At 48.1% G+C, this 21407-nt stretch overlaps 1 protein-coding gene across 1 annotated transcript; it reads left to right on the top strand.

Annotated features, from left to right (window-relative positions):
• Positions 1–656: 656 nt before the first annotated feature.
• Positions 657–21382, top strand: LOC124336824 (prolow-density lipoprotein receptor-related protein 1-like). Its single transcript, XM_046790636.1, has 41 exons — positions 657–1559; positions 2256–2387; positions 3136–3276; positions 3567–3695; positions 3790–3903; positions 3979–4101; positions 4165–4280; positions 4352–4490; positions 4589–4751; positions 4838–4989; positions 5087–5160; positions 5319–5493; positions 5579–5746; positions 5812–6503; positions 6569–6767; positions 6834–7846; positions 7922–8214; positions 8289–9162; positions 9232–10686; positions 10759–11565; positions 11632–11825; positions 11887–12352; positions 12419–12651; positions 12718–12923; positions 13014–13415; positions 13498–13730; positions 13807–13999; positions 14339–14479; positions 14556–14807; positions 14879–15093; positions 15176–15458; positions 15535–16444; positions 16518–16701; positions 16787–17752; positions 17823–18459; positions 18532–18903; positions 18986–19350; positions 19420–19973; positions 20052–20243; positions 20307–20439; positions 20508–21382. Exons 1-41 carry the CDS (start codon positions 1469–1471, stop codon positions 20670–20672), a joined length of 14346 nt encoding a protein of 4781 aa, XP_046646592.1. The 5' UTR covers positions 657–1468; the 3' UTR covers positions 20673–21382.
• Positions 21383–21407: the final 25 nt, after the last annotated feature.

The following is a 21407-nucleotide window of genomic DNA, read 5'->3' on the forward strand; positions in this document are numbered from 1 at the left end:
CATAGATGATTTGACTATTGAAAAATTCGTAACTCAACAATGAAATGGATGATGTCATGATAGGTAAAATATTTTTTTCTTTTTCACTTCCCAGACTAATCGTCTTGGTCCAATTTTTTGCAAATTTGTTTAGTTGCAAAATCTCTCCGCTAGATGTTTGTTAGTTGTAAAGATTTCTAACGATTAAAATATTGAAACTGCTGCTGTTGTTTCACTCTTTACCAGCCTTTTTGCGTGTTAAATCCTTTTGACGACAAATAATAATTCATTAAATAATATTAAATACCTGAAGAGATTCATCAATTCCGGAATTGAAAAAAAGAATCTTTGTAATTTAATTTATTTTAATCCTTGAATAAGAACCACCTATGAGCAGACATTTGAACTAAAATATTGAATTCCAGCCATCTACTGTCAATAGGCGTTGATTTTCGGATTCTTTTTAAGCATAAACACATACATTAGTTATCTAGGTCAAAATTTTCTCTTTAAATAAATATTCAATGAACATGTATCAGTGCCAGAAACAATAAGTCTCATGTATTTTTGCAAAACTGCAAGAAATAATGTACGGTCACGCACGCCATCTAGTCATGCCATCTAGTATAGAGTGAAGAAGGAAGTCTTAGCATCGTCTTAGACCAGTGCCGATCGCGCCTTGTGCAGGACTAGGCGCTCCTCGAAGCTGATTTATACAATACAAGTGTCGACACTCGACAGTGGTCGTTGAGCTCTAAGCAGACAACAGAGAGTATAGGCTGTGCTATCGATCCTTTTTAAAAACTTTCTCGTATGTGTTTGGCTGCCTATTGTGTTTAGTGGCGAGGCTTGTGTCCTAACCGGTGATCGACAAAAACAAAGAGTGGCGTGTAGAGCAGCGTCAGGGGGATCACCTATCGACCGTATTTTGTCAAATTTCATCATTCTCTCTCTCTCTCTCTACAAAGATATACTCGGTCCCGGCTATATTTAGCTCTGCTGTTTTTCCCTTTTAAAAACATTGAATAACTATTTTACCTACCACAGTGTGTGTGTGTGTGTGTGTGTGTGTGTGTGTGACTTGAACCCAAAACTCTTTAGTCCATCTCTGTTGGGAGATGGCAGGGAAATAAAACAGCAGTTTGGTTTTTTCCCCCTCTATCTCTACCAGTGTGTGTGTGAGTCGACGACGACGACTAAAAAAGAGGGTAGAGGGATAGCCCGATTCGAGGTATAACTATATATATATATATAAATATATACAGGAACACACAGCAGGGGAAAAAGAAAACATGCCCCAAAGAGTGCCTGGGGCATGTCAAGGTGAAGGTTACTGCCAATGCCGTCAATAGGTCGATCCTCGAGCTGCACGAGTGGCTGAACTACTTGCAACGAACAAGTCTGCTCTGATCCTAAATTTCGGTGTCGACTGGATTTTTGCGACGCGGCCTCTCTTTTGAAAAGGAGGAGGAGGACGTCAACTTCCTTCATGGCTTTTTCAGGGCTGCATTACTTTGCTGTCTGCTTCGTCGTCTTCGTCTCTTTGGCCGTCCGTTCATCCCTCTCAGCCATCAATCAAGGTAGGTAGGATGGGATGTGAATCGAGACTTGTTTCTTCTCCAACATGCACTTTAGACTTTGAGGGGCTGCTTAGAATGCAAAGACCGTCACGGGAACAAACTTGGCGCCATTAGCTGTCACATGCGTGTGTCTTTTCAAAGTCATTGATAAATATAATATCCGTGTGGCTTTCCTCCACTTCTGCTATTCATTCTGCTTTTATTGTTTTCGGGTGGAGGGGGGGAATGGTCGGCCCTTTTTCATCTCGCCTCACCGAAATTCTCGTTATTCGTTACATCCGGAGATGTTGGATACGCGGCCTAGAACGACCACTCAGCCTGAAAGCTAAACGCAATAGACGAGGTTAAATCAACGTTTAGGATTACGGGGGAGAGAGCTAGAGAGAAGAGTGGGAGGGGAGTCGAGTAACTCATCAGATGTGTGTGTGTGTGTTGAAAAGAATGTGGGTCGTATTCTTCTTTGGATAGGGCATTTTGCTCCGACCGGCATCTGATATTCGTCTTGGCTGACGTCACACGGACGGCCGGAGCAGCTTGAGAGAGTCGGATCAACACTTTTCGCACGCCATCGGCCTCGTCGAGCTTTTAAGCTATTTTTAATAGGTTTTTTCTCCCTCCTCCTCCTCCTCCACCACCTTGTCATCGGCACGAGAGTTAACAAAATTTTCTTTTTGCTCGTTTTCCATTTGACTCAAGATGGCGATGCAGTCAAGTGCACCGGACCGGACCAGTTTGCCTGCGCCGACGGATTACGATGCATCCCGGCCAATTGGCGATGCGACAGCTCGCCGGACTGTGCCGACACATCGGACGAACCATCTGATTGTCGTAAGTTTTTCCTCTTTGTTCGAAATGTCTTCTTCTTTTTTCCTCCTTTCAAGGTCTCTTCAATCAAGCGGCCAACGAGGTTGTCTGTCTTCAAAGAGGGAAATGTGCATCATTTTCCTCCTTGACTTCCTGCGTAGGTGTTGGTCTCACTGAGAATGTGCAACTCCATCAACGGGCAATCACAGGCTAGTCGTCCTTATTTGACAGAAAATGTCATCATCAGAACTTGAGCGAAATGCTTCCCCCCCAGACACGAAATGCGTGTGTGTGTGTGTGTTGGGTTTCTGGAAATGGCATTGAATCATCATCTCAGATGCATACTTTGTCCTAATAAGGAGCTGCCTCTTTTTATCCCGTACACGCTGGAAATGTTTATAAGCGAGGCCATCGCTGATTCCGACCAGATGGCCCCTGTTGATTGGCTTTTTGGCAAGTAGTAGTCTTTGTGCCTGCCACCCTGGGGTGGCACAAACCATTTAGCCATCCCAACTAAAGTCCCATCAGCAGGAAGGAGGAGCTCACCGAGTTAAAAGGGTGACGCTCGGTCCAAGAGCCGGTCGAAACCAAAACAAAAGCGTTCACGGCGGAAATAGGAAATCTTGGGACAATAAATAACGGCCAAGGCCAAGTCGCTAGTATAGAACGAATTGAAAGCAGCTATAGGAAATGAGCCCTTTCTCAATTTTCTAATGGAATATCAGATGGGAAGCAATTTTAGATCGCCTAACGATTTGTGTTTTGAATGCAGCGCCACTGACTTGCCAGCCGGGACAATTCCAATGCGTTGGGAGTGGCCACTGCATTCCCATCCACTGGGTATGCGACGGTGAAGCCGACTGCGGAGCATCCGCTCCTGGTATCGATTCGTCTGACGAGGATCCCGTCAAATGTAAGTGGCTATTTTCATCACTATTTGACGTCATCATCCTATAATTCAATCGCCAATCAATTTCAACATCTTCCGCTCCGACTTTTTCCTCTCCCATCGAAAATCCTCTTTAGATCTTCGATATTCTCAGATCGATATCGACTGACTCACCATCTGTGATTTGAATTTTATTGAAAACCAATCGTTACTTTTATTTCTATTTAAAAATTCTTATTTAAAAAAAAAGAGAACGTTCAACCCAATCAAAAAATTCGCTTTCTTCTTTCTCCTCGGTGAATGATAATATCAAGGTCACGCCAATATCACTTGCCCGCCAAACAACTTCCGCTGCCCGGATGGATCTGGTTGCCGTCTTATCGCGTCCCTTTGCGACACAACGGCCGACTGCTCCGATGGCTGGGACGAAGGACCATTTTGCCGTAAATATGACGACGAATCAATATCGCCGATGACGTTTTCTTTATCTCTATCGCATTTTCTAAACATATCCTTTCCATTTTGTCGGACGCGTAGAAAACGTGAGCCAATGTCAAGGCGCCGGATGTCAACACGGATGCAAGCCCAGCGCCGACGGACCGCTCTGCTTCTGCAAAGAGGGAAGTCAGCCTAATGGAACCGATTGCGTCGGTAAGTCGATTTTCTTTTGCCAATCAGGTAGGACGAGATGCATTTTAAAATTTGATTTGTTGTCTGGCTGTGAAGATGCCGACGAGTGTGCCGTCGAAGGCTCTTGCGATCAACTGTGTACCAATAGCAATGGATCCTTCAGCTGCGACTGCGTTGGCGGATACCAGAAAGACGGCCAGCGATGTCACGCCCTCAATGGTTGGAGACGTTTTTCTTTTTAATAATTTGCCGAATTAAGCCTAATGAAAAGTGTTTTCATAGAACCTGAAAATGAACTTGCCTCGCTGTTGTTGGTGACTTCGATCGACGTCCGACATGTCCACCTCAACGGCACCCCCATTAACGGAGCTAGTCGACACGCCACGGTCGAAACGCAGGTATCGACTGTCCTTGAGTTGATTAATAATTCGACTGGAAATAAATGCATGACTTGTTTACTCAATTGTAGACTTTGGAGTTCAATCACCGCAACCGCACCGTTTGCTGGCTGTATCACCTCGTTCCCATGGTGGTCCTCCGTTGCGCTCTTGTGGCCGATTTGACTGTCAGCTGGGATTTACCTCCCCCCACCATGTTTAGTTTGAATAGTAAGTTCCGCCGTTTTCTTTTTTTCCTTTTGTTGTTGCTTGTGCTCAATTCCGTTTCAACTTGCTCATCCATACATGATTGACTTTTGTACCATCAGCCGTCAGTCAGGTGGCTCTAGACTGGGTCTCCGGTAACTGGTATTTCCTTGATGACAACAAAGAACTCATCTTCCTGTGCAACAGCACATTGACTATTTGCACGACGGTGGTGGAGGTCAATTTAAATAAGCCGCGCGCCCTGGCGTTGGATCCGCCCAACGGGTATTTTTTCTTTTTTCTTTATTTTTCACTCTTAAATTCTTGATTGGCAGTTGATATCAAATAATCGATTTCCAATTTCCTTTTAGATTGATGTTCTTTACCGTTTTCGGCTATAATTCACCCCGAATCGAACGGGCCGGATTAGACGGCAGCAACCGTCAATCTGTTGTCAGCGATAAGGTCGTCTACCCCGTCGGCTTAGCTCTTGACTTGGCAAACAGTTATATCTATTGGATAGGTATTTTTGTTTTCTTTTTTTTTGTTTTGTTTGTTTTTTCCAATTTCAGTTGGAAGGCAGAAGAGACTTTTAACCTTTGTTTCATAAACACACACAGATACTTATTTGGACGTCATAGAGCGAGCCAGCTACGATGGCACCAAAAGGAAAACAGTCAAGAAAGGCTATTTGGTAAGGACGATGATGTAGTACAGCGGGTTTTATTTCATACAGTATAATTTACTACTACCAGCAGCAGCACTTTACTGCTACTTTTATGGTGTAGCATATGGAAGGCTGGTTTTGCCGGCGGACAAGTCCATGTAAATTGTCGTGTTTTGATTTGGTAGGTGCGGAACCTTTACGGCATCAGCTTGTTCGAGAACGATTTATATGTGACCAACTGGCGTAACGAGAGTGTGTACCGCATCAACAAGTATACAGGCGAATCTGTGCTAGCCTTGAAGAGCAACAAGAGTCGACCGTTTTCCATCCACGCCTACCACCGTCAACGACAGCCAGAAGGTCTTTTCCGTAAATCTTTTTTCCAGGAAAAAAAAAGCACTGGAAATGAATGGCGTTTTTTTTGTTGTTGTTCGTTTCTCTTTAGGCATTAACCCGCCGTGCAAGTTAACCAACAATAATTGCCAGCACCTATGCGTTCCGCTGGGTAAGAATGGAAACACCACCCAAGGTGGCAACGCCACAGCAGCCCAAGGCAACGCGGTCTGCATGTGTAAGGCCGGATATAAATCCGTCAAGGATGGGCGATGTACCCGTAAGTTATTTGACGTTACTTGTTAATTTGTTGCACCAGATATGAACTGACACCTTTATTGACAGCCATCAAACAAGCCCAGTTCCTCGTCTACGCCCAGGGAAAACCCTCCATGATTAAAAGTGTTGGGCTGACGCCTGTTGGAAACCCATCATGGCCGTCCACTCCGGGCGAGAGCTGGCATCAACAAGCCATGGTTCCCATTACAGAGGTCGGCCTGGTGGGCGCCCACGACTTTCACGTGGCATCGCAGTCCATCTACTTTTCCGACCGCCTGCGATTGACGATCGAACGCCAAAAAATCGACGGCAGCAGCCGTCAAGTTCTTCTTGAACAAGGATTGGACTCTTGCCAGGGCCTGGCCATTGACTGGATGAGTCGTAACATTTACTGGACCGACGAGGGGCGGGGCGCTATCAGTGTCTCCCGTCTTGACAGTATGGAGGAAGCCAATCTCAGCAAACGACGACTCCTCATCAGCGTACCCCACCCTCGATCCATCGTGGTTGATCCCAAACGCGGCCTCATGTACTGGTCACAGTGGGAATCGGTCGTTCAGGTGTCTGTGCTCGACATCAACACGCCGGCCACCATCCAGCGTGCCTGGATGGACGGAACTCACATCGAAGTCCTAGTCAGGCAAAATTTACACTGGCCCAATGGTTTGACCATCGACTACGCTGGAAAGAAAATGTATTGGTGTGATGTCCATCTCGGACGCATTGAGCGGATCAATTTGGATGGCACCAATCGAGAGGTTTGACAACATTATCAATTTTCTTTCGCTTTTCTGTCCAATTTATTGATCGTCTATTTCTCCAGCTGATTGCGTCAGCGTCAGAGAACCTTCACCGGCCCTACGGCCTGGCTCTCAGTGACAGTTTCCTCTACTGGACTGAAAAAGATGCCGGCAAAATTCAACGGCTCTCCTTGAACAACCTTTCGCTGCCAATCGAAACGTTACGGACGGAAAATCGGGTCTTGTTCGATATCAAACTCTTTGACAACACCTCCCAGACAGGTTAGACCTCCTTAAACATTTCATTGTCTTACCGCCAGACGAATTAAATTAATTTGTATTTAACAGGAGAGAATATCTGCAGTTCGAATCCTTGTCCGGATCTTTGCGTGGTGGTTCCCAAGGGCCACGTCTGCCTATGCCGCGAGGGTTTCCAGTCGGATCCAAAAAACAACCAATCGTGCACGATCCCGACTGCCGAGCTGACGACGTGCGACCCCATCCAGGAGTTCCGTTGTCGCCGCAGCGGCACCTGCATCGAGAAGCGGTTCTTGTGCGACGGAGATTTCGATTGTCCCGACCAGTCGGACGAGGACACGGCTCCCGGTGGCTCTTGCGAGCACGTGACGTGCCGCAAGGATCAGTTCAAGTGCCGCACCATTGGCTGCGTGGCGAGGTCGTGGGTGTGTGACGGCGACCGCGATTGCAACGACGGATCCGACGAGGAGGAATCGCTCTGCCAGAACTCTTCGTGCAACACGAATCAATTCACGTGCCGCCAGACGGGCCGCTGCATCCCCAAGGCTTGGGAGTGTGACTCTGATCACGATTGCGGCGCCGGTGACACTTCAGACGAGCACGACGGATGCGCCAATCAAAAGTGCGGGGTGGACGAGTTCACTTGCGCCAGCGAAATGTGCGTTCCACTGGATTTTGTTTGCGATCGCGACGACGACTGCCGAGACGGCTCGGACGAGAAGAATTGCCAGCACATGTGCGAGTCTCCCGAGCACTACTACTGCGCTGCCGATAACAAATGTTTGTCGGCGGCCGCCCTCTGCAACGGCGTCGTCGAATGCAGCACTCGAGAAGACGAGTCCAATTGTTCGGCCGTCTCCAAACACGGATGCGAATCGCACGAGTACGACTGCGGAGATGGAACTTGCATTCCTTCCCTATTGGTTTGCAATTTGCAGCACGACTGTCTGGACGGATCTGATGAGCACGGATGTGTCAACGTCACTTGCCGGCCCGGTGAATTTGTATGCGCCGACAATTCGCGTTGTTTACCCTCCGTCTGGCAGTGCGATGGCAGCGAGGATTGCTCGGACGGATCCGACGAAAAAGGATGCGCCTCCAAGGTGAGAATTCATTTACAATCTTTTACCTTTGCAGAAATTTCACGAAGAATTTCTTCACGTTTTTATTTTTGGTAGACTCCAACGTGTTTGCATCCGTCGCGGTTGTGCGACAATCAAACTCGATGCATCGACGCCAGTTTGCTCTGCAATGGCAAAGCGGATTGCACGGACGGATCGGACGAATCGGACCGGTGCAGCGAGAAACTCTGCTCACACGCTCACGATTGCAGCCACGTGTGCCACAACGCTCCCGAAGGCGTGGTCTGCTCTTGCCCATTGGATTCCGGATTGACGCTTGGCAATGATAGTAAAACCTGCTCTATCTCTCACCCGTGCGAACAATGGGGCACCTGTTCCCAATTGTGCATGTGAGTCTACCTGCAAATATTAATTGATTTATTTCGTGAATATCTCTTGACTGTCTAATTTTGTTACCCCGCAGACCCGTCAGATCCAAACATCATTGCGCCTGTTTCCCCGGCTATGAAAAACAGCCGGATGGCTTCACTTGCAAAAGCACCGATCCGTCAACACCCTACATCATCTTCAGCAATCGCCACGAACTACGCGGGATTGACTTGCACACGCACAACGTCAAGGCTCTCATTTCCAGTTTGAAGAACACGATCGCCCTGGACTTTTACCACAGCTCAGAAGCCGATGTCATCTTTTGGACTGATGTGGTCGATGACAAGATCTACCGGGGGACGCTCGTCGGCGGATCCCTCACCAACATCGAAGTCGTCGTCCAAACTGGACTGGCCACTGCCGAAGGACTGGCCGTCGATTGGATTGGCGAGAATCTCTATTGGGTCGAGAGCAATCTCGACCAGATTGAAGTCGCCAAACTCAACGGCAGCTTCCGCCGGACGCTGATCGCTGGAAACATGGAAAGTCCAAGAGCCATAGCCCTGGATCCCCGCCACGGAATCCTCTTCTGGACGGATTGGGAGTCGGGTCATCCGCGCATCGAGTCGTGCAGCATGAGTGGTGATGGCAGGAAAGTCGTCGTTCGGGTTGACGCCGTTTCAGACGGAGCCTGGCCCAACGGCCTCACTCTCGATTACGGTGCCGAGAGGATCTATTGGATTGACGCCCGCTCGGACTCGATCCATACGGCCAAATACGATGGAACCGACCCACGGGAAATCATACGCGGCCACGAAACTCTGTCGCATCCGTTCGCCATTGCCCTGTTTGAAAATCATGTCTACTGGACCGATTGGCGAACCAATTCCGTCATCCGCGCAAACAAGTGGAACGGCTCCGACGTTACAGTCATCCAACGGACATTGACGCAGCCTTTCGACATCCAGGTTTGTTTCGTGCTATTTATCTCTGTAATTACTGTGACGATGAGTTAAAACTTATTGATTTACGTGTAGATTCTGCATCCCAGCCGCCAGCCATCTGATTTCAAAAATCCCTGCGGCACCAAGAACGGCAATTGCTCTCACTTGTGTTTGCTGAATTTCAACGGCACCTATCGTTGCCATTGCCCGCATGTTATGAAGCTGGCCGAGGACGGGCGAAGCTGTATCCGAAACGAACGTGTCCTTCTCTTTTCTCGGCCCAACGAAATTCGCGGGGTGGACTTGGACAATCCGTATTATCACATCATCCCGCCAATAAGTCTTCCGCAAGTTCTTCAGGCCGTCCAGCTGGATTTCTATGGACAAGAACGACGAATTTTCTGGGTCGACGCACAACTCAATGAAGTGAAACGGGTCGGATTGGTTGGTTCGCCGATTGAAACGGTCATCGACACCGCCATCAAGAATCCGCACGGAATGGCCATTGATTGGCTGTCGCGGAATCTCTTTTTCAGTTCCAGCGACGGCACCCGAAATCACATCTCTGTGTGTAGCCTGGACGGTGAGTACGTCACTCGCATCATCGAAGATGATGTCTATCAAGTGAGATCGATGGCCGTCGATCCGACCCAAGGAAAACTCTTTTGGAGTGAAACCGGCCGACCTCAACAACAAGAGCATCTCATCTTTATGGCCAATATGGATGGCAGCGAGCGGACCATCCTTGCCAAACTCACTTACCACTCAGAGGACTCCCCCAAGAGCCTAACCTTCGACGTCCAGGACAAGCGTCTCTACTGGATCGATGTCGAAAGTCAGTCGATCCAGTACTACAATTTCGCCACCCAAAAAGTCGTCCATTTGTCGTCTAATCTGACGACGCTCAAGTTACCCACGGCGTTGGCCGTCTTGGGCGATCAGATCTATTGCGCCGATAAGGACGACGCAGCCATTCACGTCATTGACAAAACAGTCGGCACTCACGACTCCATTCTACGGACCAACATTGACAATGTGCTGGCACTCAAAATCTACGATCCCGAACTGCAGACGGGCACCAACGAATGCATGAGCAAACGGAACCAATGCGCTCATTTGTGTCTCCCCATCGCCACTTCAAAGTTGATTTGCAAATGCGCTGCCGGATACGTGACTGACCCCAAGAACCCCAACAACTGCGTCAGCGTTGATTCGTTCATCCTGTACTCACTCAACGGAGAAATCAAAGGCGTTGCATTAGGGGAGACCGTCAACGTTACCAACCACACGGAAGTCCTTGGTCCAATTTCCCGCATTCAAATGGCTAACAGCATCGATTTCCTGGCCGTCGATGGGTACATCTATTGGGTGGACAGCGACCACGGTAGCATCGTCAGGATTCGTCGAGACGGAACCGGACGTCAAGTCATTGCCCAAGGGTTGGATTCAGTTGAAGGCTTGGCCATTGATTGGATCGCCGGTAACATGTACTGGACCAATCCCAAGTTTGACGTGATTGAAGTGGCCAACGTCAATGGATCATTCAAGGTAGTCGTCTATTGAATTTCTTTACTTTTTATTATTATTTTTTTAAATTATAATTTGTTCGACTCTTTTCAGTACGTTGTAGTGGCTGGCGACATGGACAAACCCATGGCTATCACCGTTGATCCGGTTGCTGGCTTTCTCTTTTGGACGGACCGCGGTCGGATACCTCGAATTGAACGCGTTCGACTGGATGGATCGGATCGCCGAGTGCTTGTCAACGAGTCCATATTTTTCACGACCGGATTAACGCTGGATTACCAGAACAAGAAAGTATATTGGTGTGATTCGCGACTGGATACCATCGAGAGCATGGATTACGACGGTGGCAATCGCCAAGTTCTACTGGACAAGACCCACCTAGAAAATCCGCAAGGCATCTCCATCTATCGGGATCAGATTTTTTGGATCGACACTACGCAGGATGGCGGAACGCTGAATCAGGCTCCGACATCCAACGTGTCCGATCACCAAGTCGTCCTCTCACAACTGGGTGAATCTCTCAAAGACATCAAAGTGTACAGCAAAGAACGGCAGGAAGGCACCAATCCTTGTTCCATCCGCAACGGTGACTGCAAGGAATTGTGTCTGTTTAACGGTTCCAGTGCCGTTTGTGCCTGTGCTCATGGCCAAGTCAGTGCCGACGGAAGGGACTGCGAGGAATTCGATGCCTTTGTCGTCTATTCCAGGATGACCCGCATTGATTCGATTCACATAAGCGACGCCAATAATTTCAATGCGCCATTTCCTAGCATTGAATCGAAGGAATTCATACGCAACGTCATTGGTCTTGGCTACGACTATCAGCGACGCCTCATCTTTTACTCTGACATCCAGCGAGGCAGCATCAATTCCGTCTACTTTAACGGGACTCGTCACAAGGTAATTTACCTCCACTCGTCTTTTCCATTACGCGGGTCCGTTAAGTTAAAAGTCCTTCTCATTTAGGTCATCGCCGAGAAACAAGGAATGGTCGAGGGATTGGCTTACGACAGTAAAGACGACTCGTTATACTGGACTTGCAATAGTGATTCTACCATCAGTAAAGCTGTTCTTAGCCACAAGAACGCCACCGTCGAGAAAGTTGTCCGTTTGACGACCGAAGACAAACCACGAGGCATTGCTCTCGATCCTTGCGACTCGTAAGTCCGTTTAAGACAGTTGCCAAACCAATGTTGAACTCATTTTATGTTTCGATTACAGGCGTGTTTACTGGACAAACTGGAACTCTCGCAATCCTGGAATCCAACGAGCCTATTACACAGGGTTTGATGTCCAGTCAATCATTACGACCGACATTCGTATGCCTAACGCCTTAGCGCTCGATTTGGTGGCCCAAAAACTCTACTGGTCTGACGCTCGACTCGACAAAATGGAACGAGCCGATTTGGATGGCAAGAACCGTGTGGTGCTGTCCAAGGTTTCGCCACAGCATCCGTTCGATATCGCCGTCTACGGTAACTACATCTTCTGGACGGATTGGGTTCTGCACGCCGTATTGCGAGCGAACAAATATACGGGCGAAGACGTCGTCTGGCTCCGCAAGGAAGTCCCACGGCCGATGGGCATTGTCGCCGTCCACAATACCACTTACGACTGCAGCGCCAACCCCTGTAGGGCTTTGAACGGTGGATGCGAGGATCTGTGTCGATTGGATGAATACGGAAAAGTAAATGATTAACAATTCTTTGGACTCTGTTGGGTGTTTTTCTAATTATTCTTGGCGTGCGTGCAGGTTTCTTGTCAGTGTTTTCCCGGAAGAACGGTACTCAGGTCGGATCCAAGCCGCTGCGGAAGGCAGAGCACCAACTGTTCGGCCATGGAATTCGAGTGCAGCAGCGGTGACTGCATCCCTTTCCATTTCACGTGTGACGGCGTGGCTGAATGTCCCGACTTTTCTGACGAGCTTCCCACCTATTGCATGTTCCGTAAATGTCTGCCCGGTTTCTTCCAATGCCAAAATAGCAGGTAAGATTTTGCACATTGTTTTCAGAATAGAAAGAGTTTGGAATCCATTTTCTCGATTTTTCTTAGATGTGTGTTGCAAAACGCTTCCTGCGATGGACAAAACGACTGCGGGGATTTCAGTGACGAAGCCAATTGCACTTGCAGCACTAGTCAATTCCGATGCACTTCCGGCCATTGTATATCAAACAGTTTTAGATGCGACACTGATCCCGATTGTCCAGATGCTTCAGATGAAATGGGTTGCCCGCAACCCAACTGCACCTTAAGTCGAGGTAATTTCATTTCCTTCTTTATCTTTTTCTTGGTTTATTTGTTTGCTGAACACGTTTTAATTGATTTGATTTTAATTGGATCGCCAACAGCTGTCAACGCTCCCGCTCAGAAATTGCAAAATTGCCGCAACACGACGGCATGCATTCATCCGTCATGGATATGCGACGGCGCGAACGATTGCTGGGACAATTCGGACGAGCTCAATTGCACCAGTCCCGGATCGACAACAGGGCCGTCTGGGGGACCGTCCGTGACAGACGGCCAATCTTGCCCAGCATCAGCATTCCAATGCCGCAATGGCAAGTGTATTACGCATGCCTGGTTATGCGACCGTGACGACGACTGTGAAGATTCCGTCAATGGAACGCTCAGCTCCGACGAAGTCAACTGCGACTACACTTGTCGGCCCGACCAGTTCAAATGCAACAATTCAGATTGCATTCCATCAATGTGGCGTTGTGACGGCACCGAAGACTGCACAGATGGTTCCGGTACGTTTCTCCATTTGAATTTTCTCCTCTTCATTCTTGGATGACGTCAATTTTTCTTTATGTTTGTTGTTATTTGTTTTAGATGAATCGGGTGACTGCCAAACAAGGGTCTGTGGTGAGACGGAATTCCGATGCAACACCACAGGTCGATGCATTCCATCCTTGTGGGTATGCGACGGCGACGTTGACTGCTCAGAAGACGGATCAGATGAAAACCCATCGGTTGGATGCAGTCCGAACCTTTCGCCCGACAAATCCCGACCGGCTTGTCATCACAACGAGTTCCGCTGTCTCAATCGCCGATGCGTCCTCAAGGTGAAACGTGAATCTTATCGAATAAGAAAATGAGTTAGGAATTCATTTCTTTTTTCTTTCTTTTCATTCGATACAGCTCTTCTACTGTGATGGCGACGATGACTGCGGAGATTTAAGTGACGAGCCGCCCTACTGCGCTCACGTGAGCAAACACCACTGCGCGCCCAACGAATTCCAGTGCCGAAACCGGAAATGTATCACACGATCCAAGACATGCGATGGTCGCGACGACTGTGACGACGGTTCCGACGAAGACGTCATATCTTGTTGTAAGATTATCCTTCCTCAGAGTCGATGAATGTGACGCAACCTTCAATGAATTATTAGCCTTTAGAATTTGCATACAAACATTCTTTTATCGGTGGTAATGTGACACCGGTTGACCCTTCCACAAAAAAAAAATAGTTTTCCGCTCTCAACTGCCTAACAGACACTGTCTGTGCTGCAGTTGAGGCCGTAAGAGCGTCCGTGAAATGTCGCATTCTTTTCCTGTCCTTTTCTTGTGTCTCTTCGCTTTAACTCTTTGTAGAGATGGTCTGTCTTTGATTGCTTGTCGTTTTAATTGGAAATTTTTAACAAAATAATAATAAATTCGCATATTTCTGCAGCCATGTCCTCCAACACCAACACCACCAAAGGAGAGTGCCTGGCCGGCCAATTCCGTTGTGCAAATCGTCTCTGCGTCAACTCTGCGCTTTTGTGCGACGGCCGTAACGATTGTGGCGATTTCAGCGACGAAAACAAATGCAGTATGTCAACGAATTTATTTTCCCCAAATGCCTTTAATCTATTCTTGGTGTTTTGTTTTGTTTTTTTTCGTCTTAGACGTCAACGAATGCGAGCCCATCAACCCGTGCGCCCACACCTGCGTCGACAAGCCGGTCGGTTTTGAGTGCCAGTGCAACGAAGGATACAAGACCAACCCCAAAGACCCGCTTCTTTGCGCTGACGTAGACGAGTGCGCTCTGCATCCCCGTCCTTGCTCTCAGGTCTGCCGTAATACAATCGGATCTTACATCTGCTCCTGCACCGATGGATTCGCCATCCACAACGGCACCGGTTGCAAGACAAATTCCAGTGAGTCGCCGAGAGTAATTGCATTTACATTTCTCCTGCTATAAAGTGGGTTATTTTTTAAAATCTCTTAGGCATCGCTCCAACGGTCCTGTTCTCCAACCGCTATTACATCCGGGAAGTACACTTGCACAGTCGAGTGGCTTCTGTTCGAGCCCACAACTTGACCAATGCCGTTGCTCTCGACTACGACTGGCTGGAGCAGTGCCTATACTGGTCGGACGTGACCGAATACGGGTCGAGTCTCAAGCGACTTTGTGGAAATGACACAAGCCAGGATCAACAACAGGTCAGTTTCCCTATTGATAAAGAAACTATTCATGGCCATTTTTTCTCGTTTCGCTTATCTAACCCCAAGTCTCTTTCGATAGACCTTGCACTCGGCCACACTGCAAAACCCTGATGGTCTAGCCGTTGATTGGGTTGGCCGTAATTTGTATTGGTGCGACAAGAAGACAGACACGATTGAAGTTTCGAAACTGGACGGTCGATTTCGTAAGATCCTACTGCACGAAGGACTACAAGAGCCTCGAGCTATTGCTTTGGATCCCAGTCAGGGCTATCTTTACTGGACTGATTGGGGTGACAAGGCCCACATAGGCAAAGTTGGGCTAGACGGGAGCCAACCGCGAGTCATAGTCAATACGTCACTTGGTAACACTTTTGACATCACTCAACGCATCTGTCAAAAGCAATTCTTTCATCGCTCTTGTTTGTATCAATATTTCAGGCTGGCCTAATGCGTTGGCAATTTCTTACGAAACAAACGAAGTCTTTTGGGCGGACGCTCGTGAAGATTACATTGCTGTTGCTGATTTGGAAGGTCGAAATCCTCGCATCGTCTTGAGTCGTGGCGACAACACCAACGCCCGTCTACACCACATTTTCGCCCTGACGGTGTTTGAAGATTCCATTTACTGGACCGACTGGGAAACTAAATCTGTTGAAAAGTGTCACAAATATAATGGCGGCGATCGCGAGACCATCATCACGACCATCCACAGACCCATGGACATTCAGGTCTACCACCCGTTGAGACAGAGGCCGCTGGAGAAGAATCCTTGCGAAAACAACGGCAATTGCACAGCCCTGTGTTTGCTGAAGCCAGGCGGAGGTAGCCAATGTGCTTGCCCGGAAAATTTCGTCCTCGCCAGTGACGGCGTTTCGTGTCTCAATAATTGTTCATCGTCACAGTTTGTCTGCGCCACCACCTATAAATGCATCCCGTTCTGGTGGAAATGCGATACTCAGGACGACTGTGGCGATCGTTCAGACGAACCTGCCGATTGCCCGGCTTTCACCTGTATGCCTGGGCAATTCCAGTGCAGCAACGGCCACTGCATTCACCCGTCACTGCTCTGCAATGGCGAATCGGATTGTGGCGATGGCTCTGATGAAATCAAATGCGAGACCCACACCTGCCTCAGTTCCCAGTTCAAATGCCGTGGCAACGGAACGCTGTCCGATCGGTGCATCGACTCGAATCAGCGATGTGACGATCAGGCAGATTGCCCGCTGGGTGAAGACGAAAAAGACTGCCCACCGGTGACATGCCCGTCCAATCAACATCGATGTGGCACCGACAGCAAGTGTATTCCAGCTGTTTGGGTCTGCGATGCAGATCACGACTGTCCTGATGGGTAAGCTATTTTTATTTAGCTTTAGCTTTAGCTTTAATTATTATAATAAATTAATAATTTCATTGCGTTTTAGGTCGGACGAGCCAGCAAATTGCACCCAGCGCGCCTGTCCCGACAACCATTTCCGATGCCGTTCGGGACGGTGTATTCCACTGACGTGGAAATGTGACGGCGATAAAGATTGTCCGGAAGGTGAGGACGAGCCGGACTCGTGCACTAATCCCGACATACACACGTGTGAACCAACTTATTTCAAGGTATCAACAAATTAGTTTGTCTTTCTTTATTTTTCGTATTGGTAAAAGAAATTCATTTTCCCCCCGTCGTCGTCTTACATTTTAGTGTGAGAACAACAAATGTATTCCTGGGCGCTGGCGCTGCGACTACGACAACGATTGTGGCGACGGATCGGATGAGAAGGGTTGCACACCGCGCAACTGCAGCGAGTCGGAATTCCGTTGCGGAGACGGCCGTTGTATCCGTGGCTCGTTGCGCTGCAACGGAGAGTTCAACTGCGACGACCGGAGTGACGAAGCCGATTGCAACACGACCTGCAGCGAAGGCGAATTCCAGTGCGCCAATCCCAAATTCTGCATCCAGGCCGATTGGCGTTGTGACGGCGATGTGGATTGTGCCGACGGATCGGATGAATTCCACTGCAACACGACGTGCTCACCAGACGATTTCGCCTGCGCCAACGGCGAATGCACCTCTCTCCTGTGGCGCTGCGATGGCGACAACGACTGCAGCGATGGATCGGATGAAGCCAGAGACATGTGTGCTCATCTTGGATGCCCGCCCGGCAAATTCCGCTGCCGCAACTTCCTCTGCATCCCGCAGACGGAAGTTTGCGACAATTACAAGGACTGCGAGGACGGATCTGACGAGGAACCTGCCGTGTGTCAGGCCCAGGGACTTTGTTTGCCGCACCAGTTTCGATGCAGGAGCGGCCATTGCATTAATGGCTCCATGGCCTGCGATGGATTTAACGATTGTGGTGACGGCAGTGATGAAATCGATTGCCGTAGCCCGTCCGTCTGCAGTTTTGGCAAATGCTCCCAGTTGTGCGTTGAAAAGAAGGGAGGCAATCACAGTTGCATTTGTGCTCCTGGCTTTGCGGCCATGTCGACAGGAGCCAACAAACCCAAAACATGTTTGGCTGATGGCGATGCCAGTCAATTGCTGATTGCCAGTGACAACAAATTGCGACGACTCAGCCCCTTCAAAGCGGGAGATATCTCCGATTCCGTCTTTAGTCCGGGCAGCATCCGCATAGAAGCGGCCGACGTCTTTTACAACGCAACAGAGGTCAGTTTCTTTAATCTTCATTTCATTTGAGTGCGAAATCAATCAATAAACGCGTCTCATTTGATTATAGCTCATCGTGTTCTGGAGCAGTCCACACAACAAGAGCATCCATCGCTACGACATGGCTGCATCCACGCTGCACCAATCGTCTAATTTGGAAGACACGCAAACCAGCAGTCGACGAGGCAAAACTGAAACTCTCCTCACTGGGTTGGAAGATCCCAGAGGTCTGGCCGTCGACTGGTTCGGTTTCAATCTTTATTGGGTTGACGGAACACACAAACTAGTCGGAGTCATCAGCTTCGATGGTCTTCTGCGACGCCATCTGATTTCTAGCGACCTGGATCAGCCGCACGATATCGTTGTCGATCCGCTGTCGGGTTCTATGTTCTGGTCGGATCTTGGTCTAAATGCCCGCATAGAAACGGCCCGTATGGACGGCAGTTTACGTCGACTTTTAGTCGATTCTGACATTCTTTACCCTACTGGTCTGGCCATTGATTATCCAGCTCGGAGACTTTACTGGGCTGATCCAAAAACCGGAACTTTGGAGAGTGTCAACCTGGAAGGGAAAGATCGAGTCGTAGTGCGTCGTTTTAGGTTATCCATAGAAGACAAGCCTTTCAAAGTCGACATCTTTGAAGACTCTATGTTTTTAGTGATGCACCAAACCCATGGAATCGCTCGTCTTAACAAATTCGGACAAGGTATTGATTCGATTGATTCTTTCATTTTCATACAATGGACCTCAAAACTTTTTGAAAATTATCATGTTGCAGGCAATCTGACGACCCTGGTGTCTGGTCTGAATCGAGCTTCTGACATAATCGTCGTACAAGAAAACAAACAAACGCGTCAAAGTAGCAATCCTTGCAGCACCAAATGTAATCCGGGCGCTTTGTGTCTGCTGAGCTCGTCTACCAGCCGCACCTGCAGTTGCACCATGTCCATGACGACGACAATGGTGGGCACTGATGTCACTTGCCAACCTCCCGTTTGTGGATTGGATTGCAATTCCGGCAAGTGCGTCGTTGATGACCGGGGAATGGCCAGTTGTAAATGCCCCTCGCTCTATGAGGGCGACCGCTGTGAACGCTACCGTTGTTCCGGTTACTGTCGCAACAAAGGCGTCTGCTACCCTGATTTGCTCGGTAAGTGTTAAAAAAAAAGATAATATAAATTTCTTTTCAGTGACTAAAATTGAATGTAATTATTTACTTGATATTTTTTAAGTGTCCGATCCACCGCCTCTAAAATGTAGCTGCACGCCGGATTGGACGGGTGAACGCTGTGAAACACGCGCGACTGCCTGCGAGGACCGTTGTCAAAATGGAGGTTCGTGCATCCAAACAGCAAGTGGAACGTCTTGTTCGTGTCCTTCTGGTTTCTCCGGCGAGTTTTGTGAAAATTGTCCATCACTGAACTGTTTGCACGGCGCCTTTTGTCGTGCCATCGAGAAGGAAACAAAGAACAAGGAGAAAGAAAATCGCGACAAGAACAGCGAAAATGACAAGGAACGAAAGTTTGTTTGTTCCTGCCCACCTGGATTCTCTGGCGACCGATGCGAACGTTCCGAATGCGACGACTATTGCCCTCAGGTAACTTCATTTTGATTTGATTTTTAAGGAGGTTTTTGATCATTGTTTCTGACGAACTCATGACAACAGAGCGAATGCACGATGAACGAGCTCGGAGTCCCGCAATGTTTATGTGCTCCCGGCTTCACTGGCAAAAAATGTGACAATGACGTTTGCGCCGAGTTCTGTTTGAATAACGGGGAATGCTTGCGCAGCGCTAAGAAGATCACCTGCAACTGCAAGCCGGGTTACACAGGCAGACGCTGTGAGACTCGTAGTGAATGCTCCGACCCGTCCCAGTGCCCTGCCGGAACATCCAACGCAACGGCCACCGTTTGCAACGGATTTAACTGCCTCAATGGTGGCCTCTGTGTTGCCATTCGAGGCCAGGCTTTCTGTCGCTGCTCCGACGACTGGGCTGGACTGCACTGCGAAGACTACAGGGGCGACTATAATGCTTGCAAAGCCATGTGCATCAATGGCGGTGTTTGCGTCTCGACCAAGGCGCTAAGTGTTCCTCGTTGCGAGTGTCTAGCCGACTGGACTGGACCACGCTGTCAGTACCGCAAATCTTGCCTCAATTATTGCTTTAACGGAGGAACCTGCTCACTCAATCCCGACGAAGATCTCAAACCCACTTGCCTGTAAGTTAACTTGTGTTGATTTGCGAAATTAATTCGTTAACTGACCTATTCTTTCTTAAATAAAACCTCAATTTATAGTTGTCAAGAGGGATTCTATGGCGTACGCTGCCAGACAGTAGGCAGCGATCTCAATAATTCCAGCAGTCAGTCGACCAGCGGCAAGTCATCAGTGAACGGTACGATCACTGCCATCGTCGTTGTACTCGTGATTATCGTCGTCATAATCGCGGCTGCCACAGCTGCAGTGACCGTCATGCGTAAGCGTCGCAGGTGAGAAAGGATGCCAAATTGTAAATGAATGCAATAGATTGTACATGTGCGTCCTCGTTTCAGGGGGAAACCTTTCATGCATGTGAGGATGCAAAGTCAAGAGAACGTCGAAATCAGCAACCCCATGTATCTGAGAGAGGACGCCGACGAAGATGTGGAATCTTTGGATCCCACTTTTGTGATCGCCAGTAATAAGGTAATGCTATTTATTCATTGTGTTGGCCTTCATTTTGATGAGTGGTGGTGACCTTTTGGTTTCAATAGGCGACCAACTTCGCTAATCCTGTCTACGAGTCAATGTACAACGATGTAGCAGCGGGCAGTAGCGTCAACGAGGAAAAGAAAGGATTGCTTCAAAGCGAACCGCCACACCCACTTGAACCACACAAGGATCATCCCTTGGCCGAAAACGGGGAATCTTTTACGTAGATCTTATTTTATTTTAGATTTTTTTTTGTTTGTATTCTTTGAATTCGTCAATGATGCTGACTCCATCCTGATAAATTTGCCCCCAGCGATGGCTTGCTGGAACAAGATTGTGGCTGATCGCACCTTTTCGGATTGAAGACGATCCCCACTTTGAAAACAGAATTGACGTTAAAGTCACACCGATTGCGATTTTAATAATAATGATATTTTTTTTTTATTGCACTTCGTTCAAGTTGTTGGCGTCAGTTGAACGTCATCAATGGAGCTTTGGAAACTTTCCACATAGTTTTTTTCGTCAGCTGCTCAAGACCTACACACTAATTGTATCATATCTTTTCGCATAACTGGACAGCATATTATTTAGCTAATGTGATATCTCTGTTGTCTATTTCACCCGATATTCGACTGGCAATTTCATTGATGTTGAGCAAACCAAGCGGAATGTTACTCATCCTTTTTTTAATTATTATTTCTTTTTTTATTACTTCTTTTTTTTTTTTTTTATTTTATTTTTGCAACAGTGCAAACATGCGGGCATCGTGACGAATAGTGTCCCCGTTTGCTTGTCCTTCAAAATGTTGACATTGTCTGTTTCAGATTGAACAAGATCCCGATACATCCCGACTTTAGTTATTGATCATCCCTTTGTATTCATGCTCTCTTGATTTATACAACTTTTACCGATCAATACACCAATAAAGAAAAATCCACTTTTATCGGCAAATGTAGGATTTA

This window comes from Daphnia pulicaria, chromosome 4, assembly GCF_021234035.1.
Source record: "Daphnia pulicaria isolate SC F1-1A chromosome 4, SC_F0-13Bv2, whole genome shotgun sequence".
NCBI classification, from domain to species: Eukaryota; Metazoa; Arthropoda; class Branchiopoda; order Diplostraca; family Daphniidae; genus Daphnia; species Daphnia pulicaria.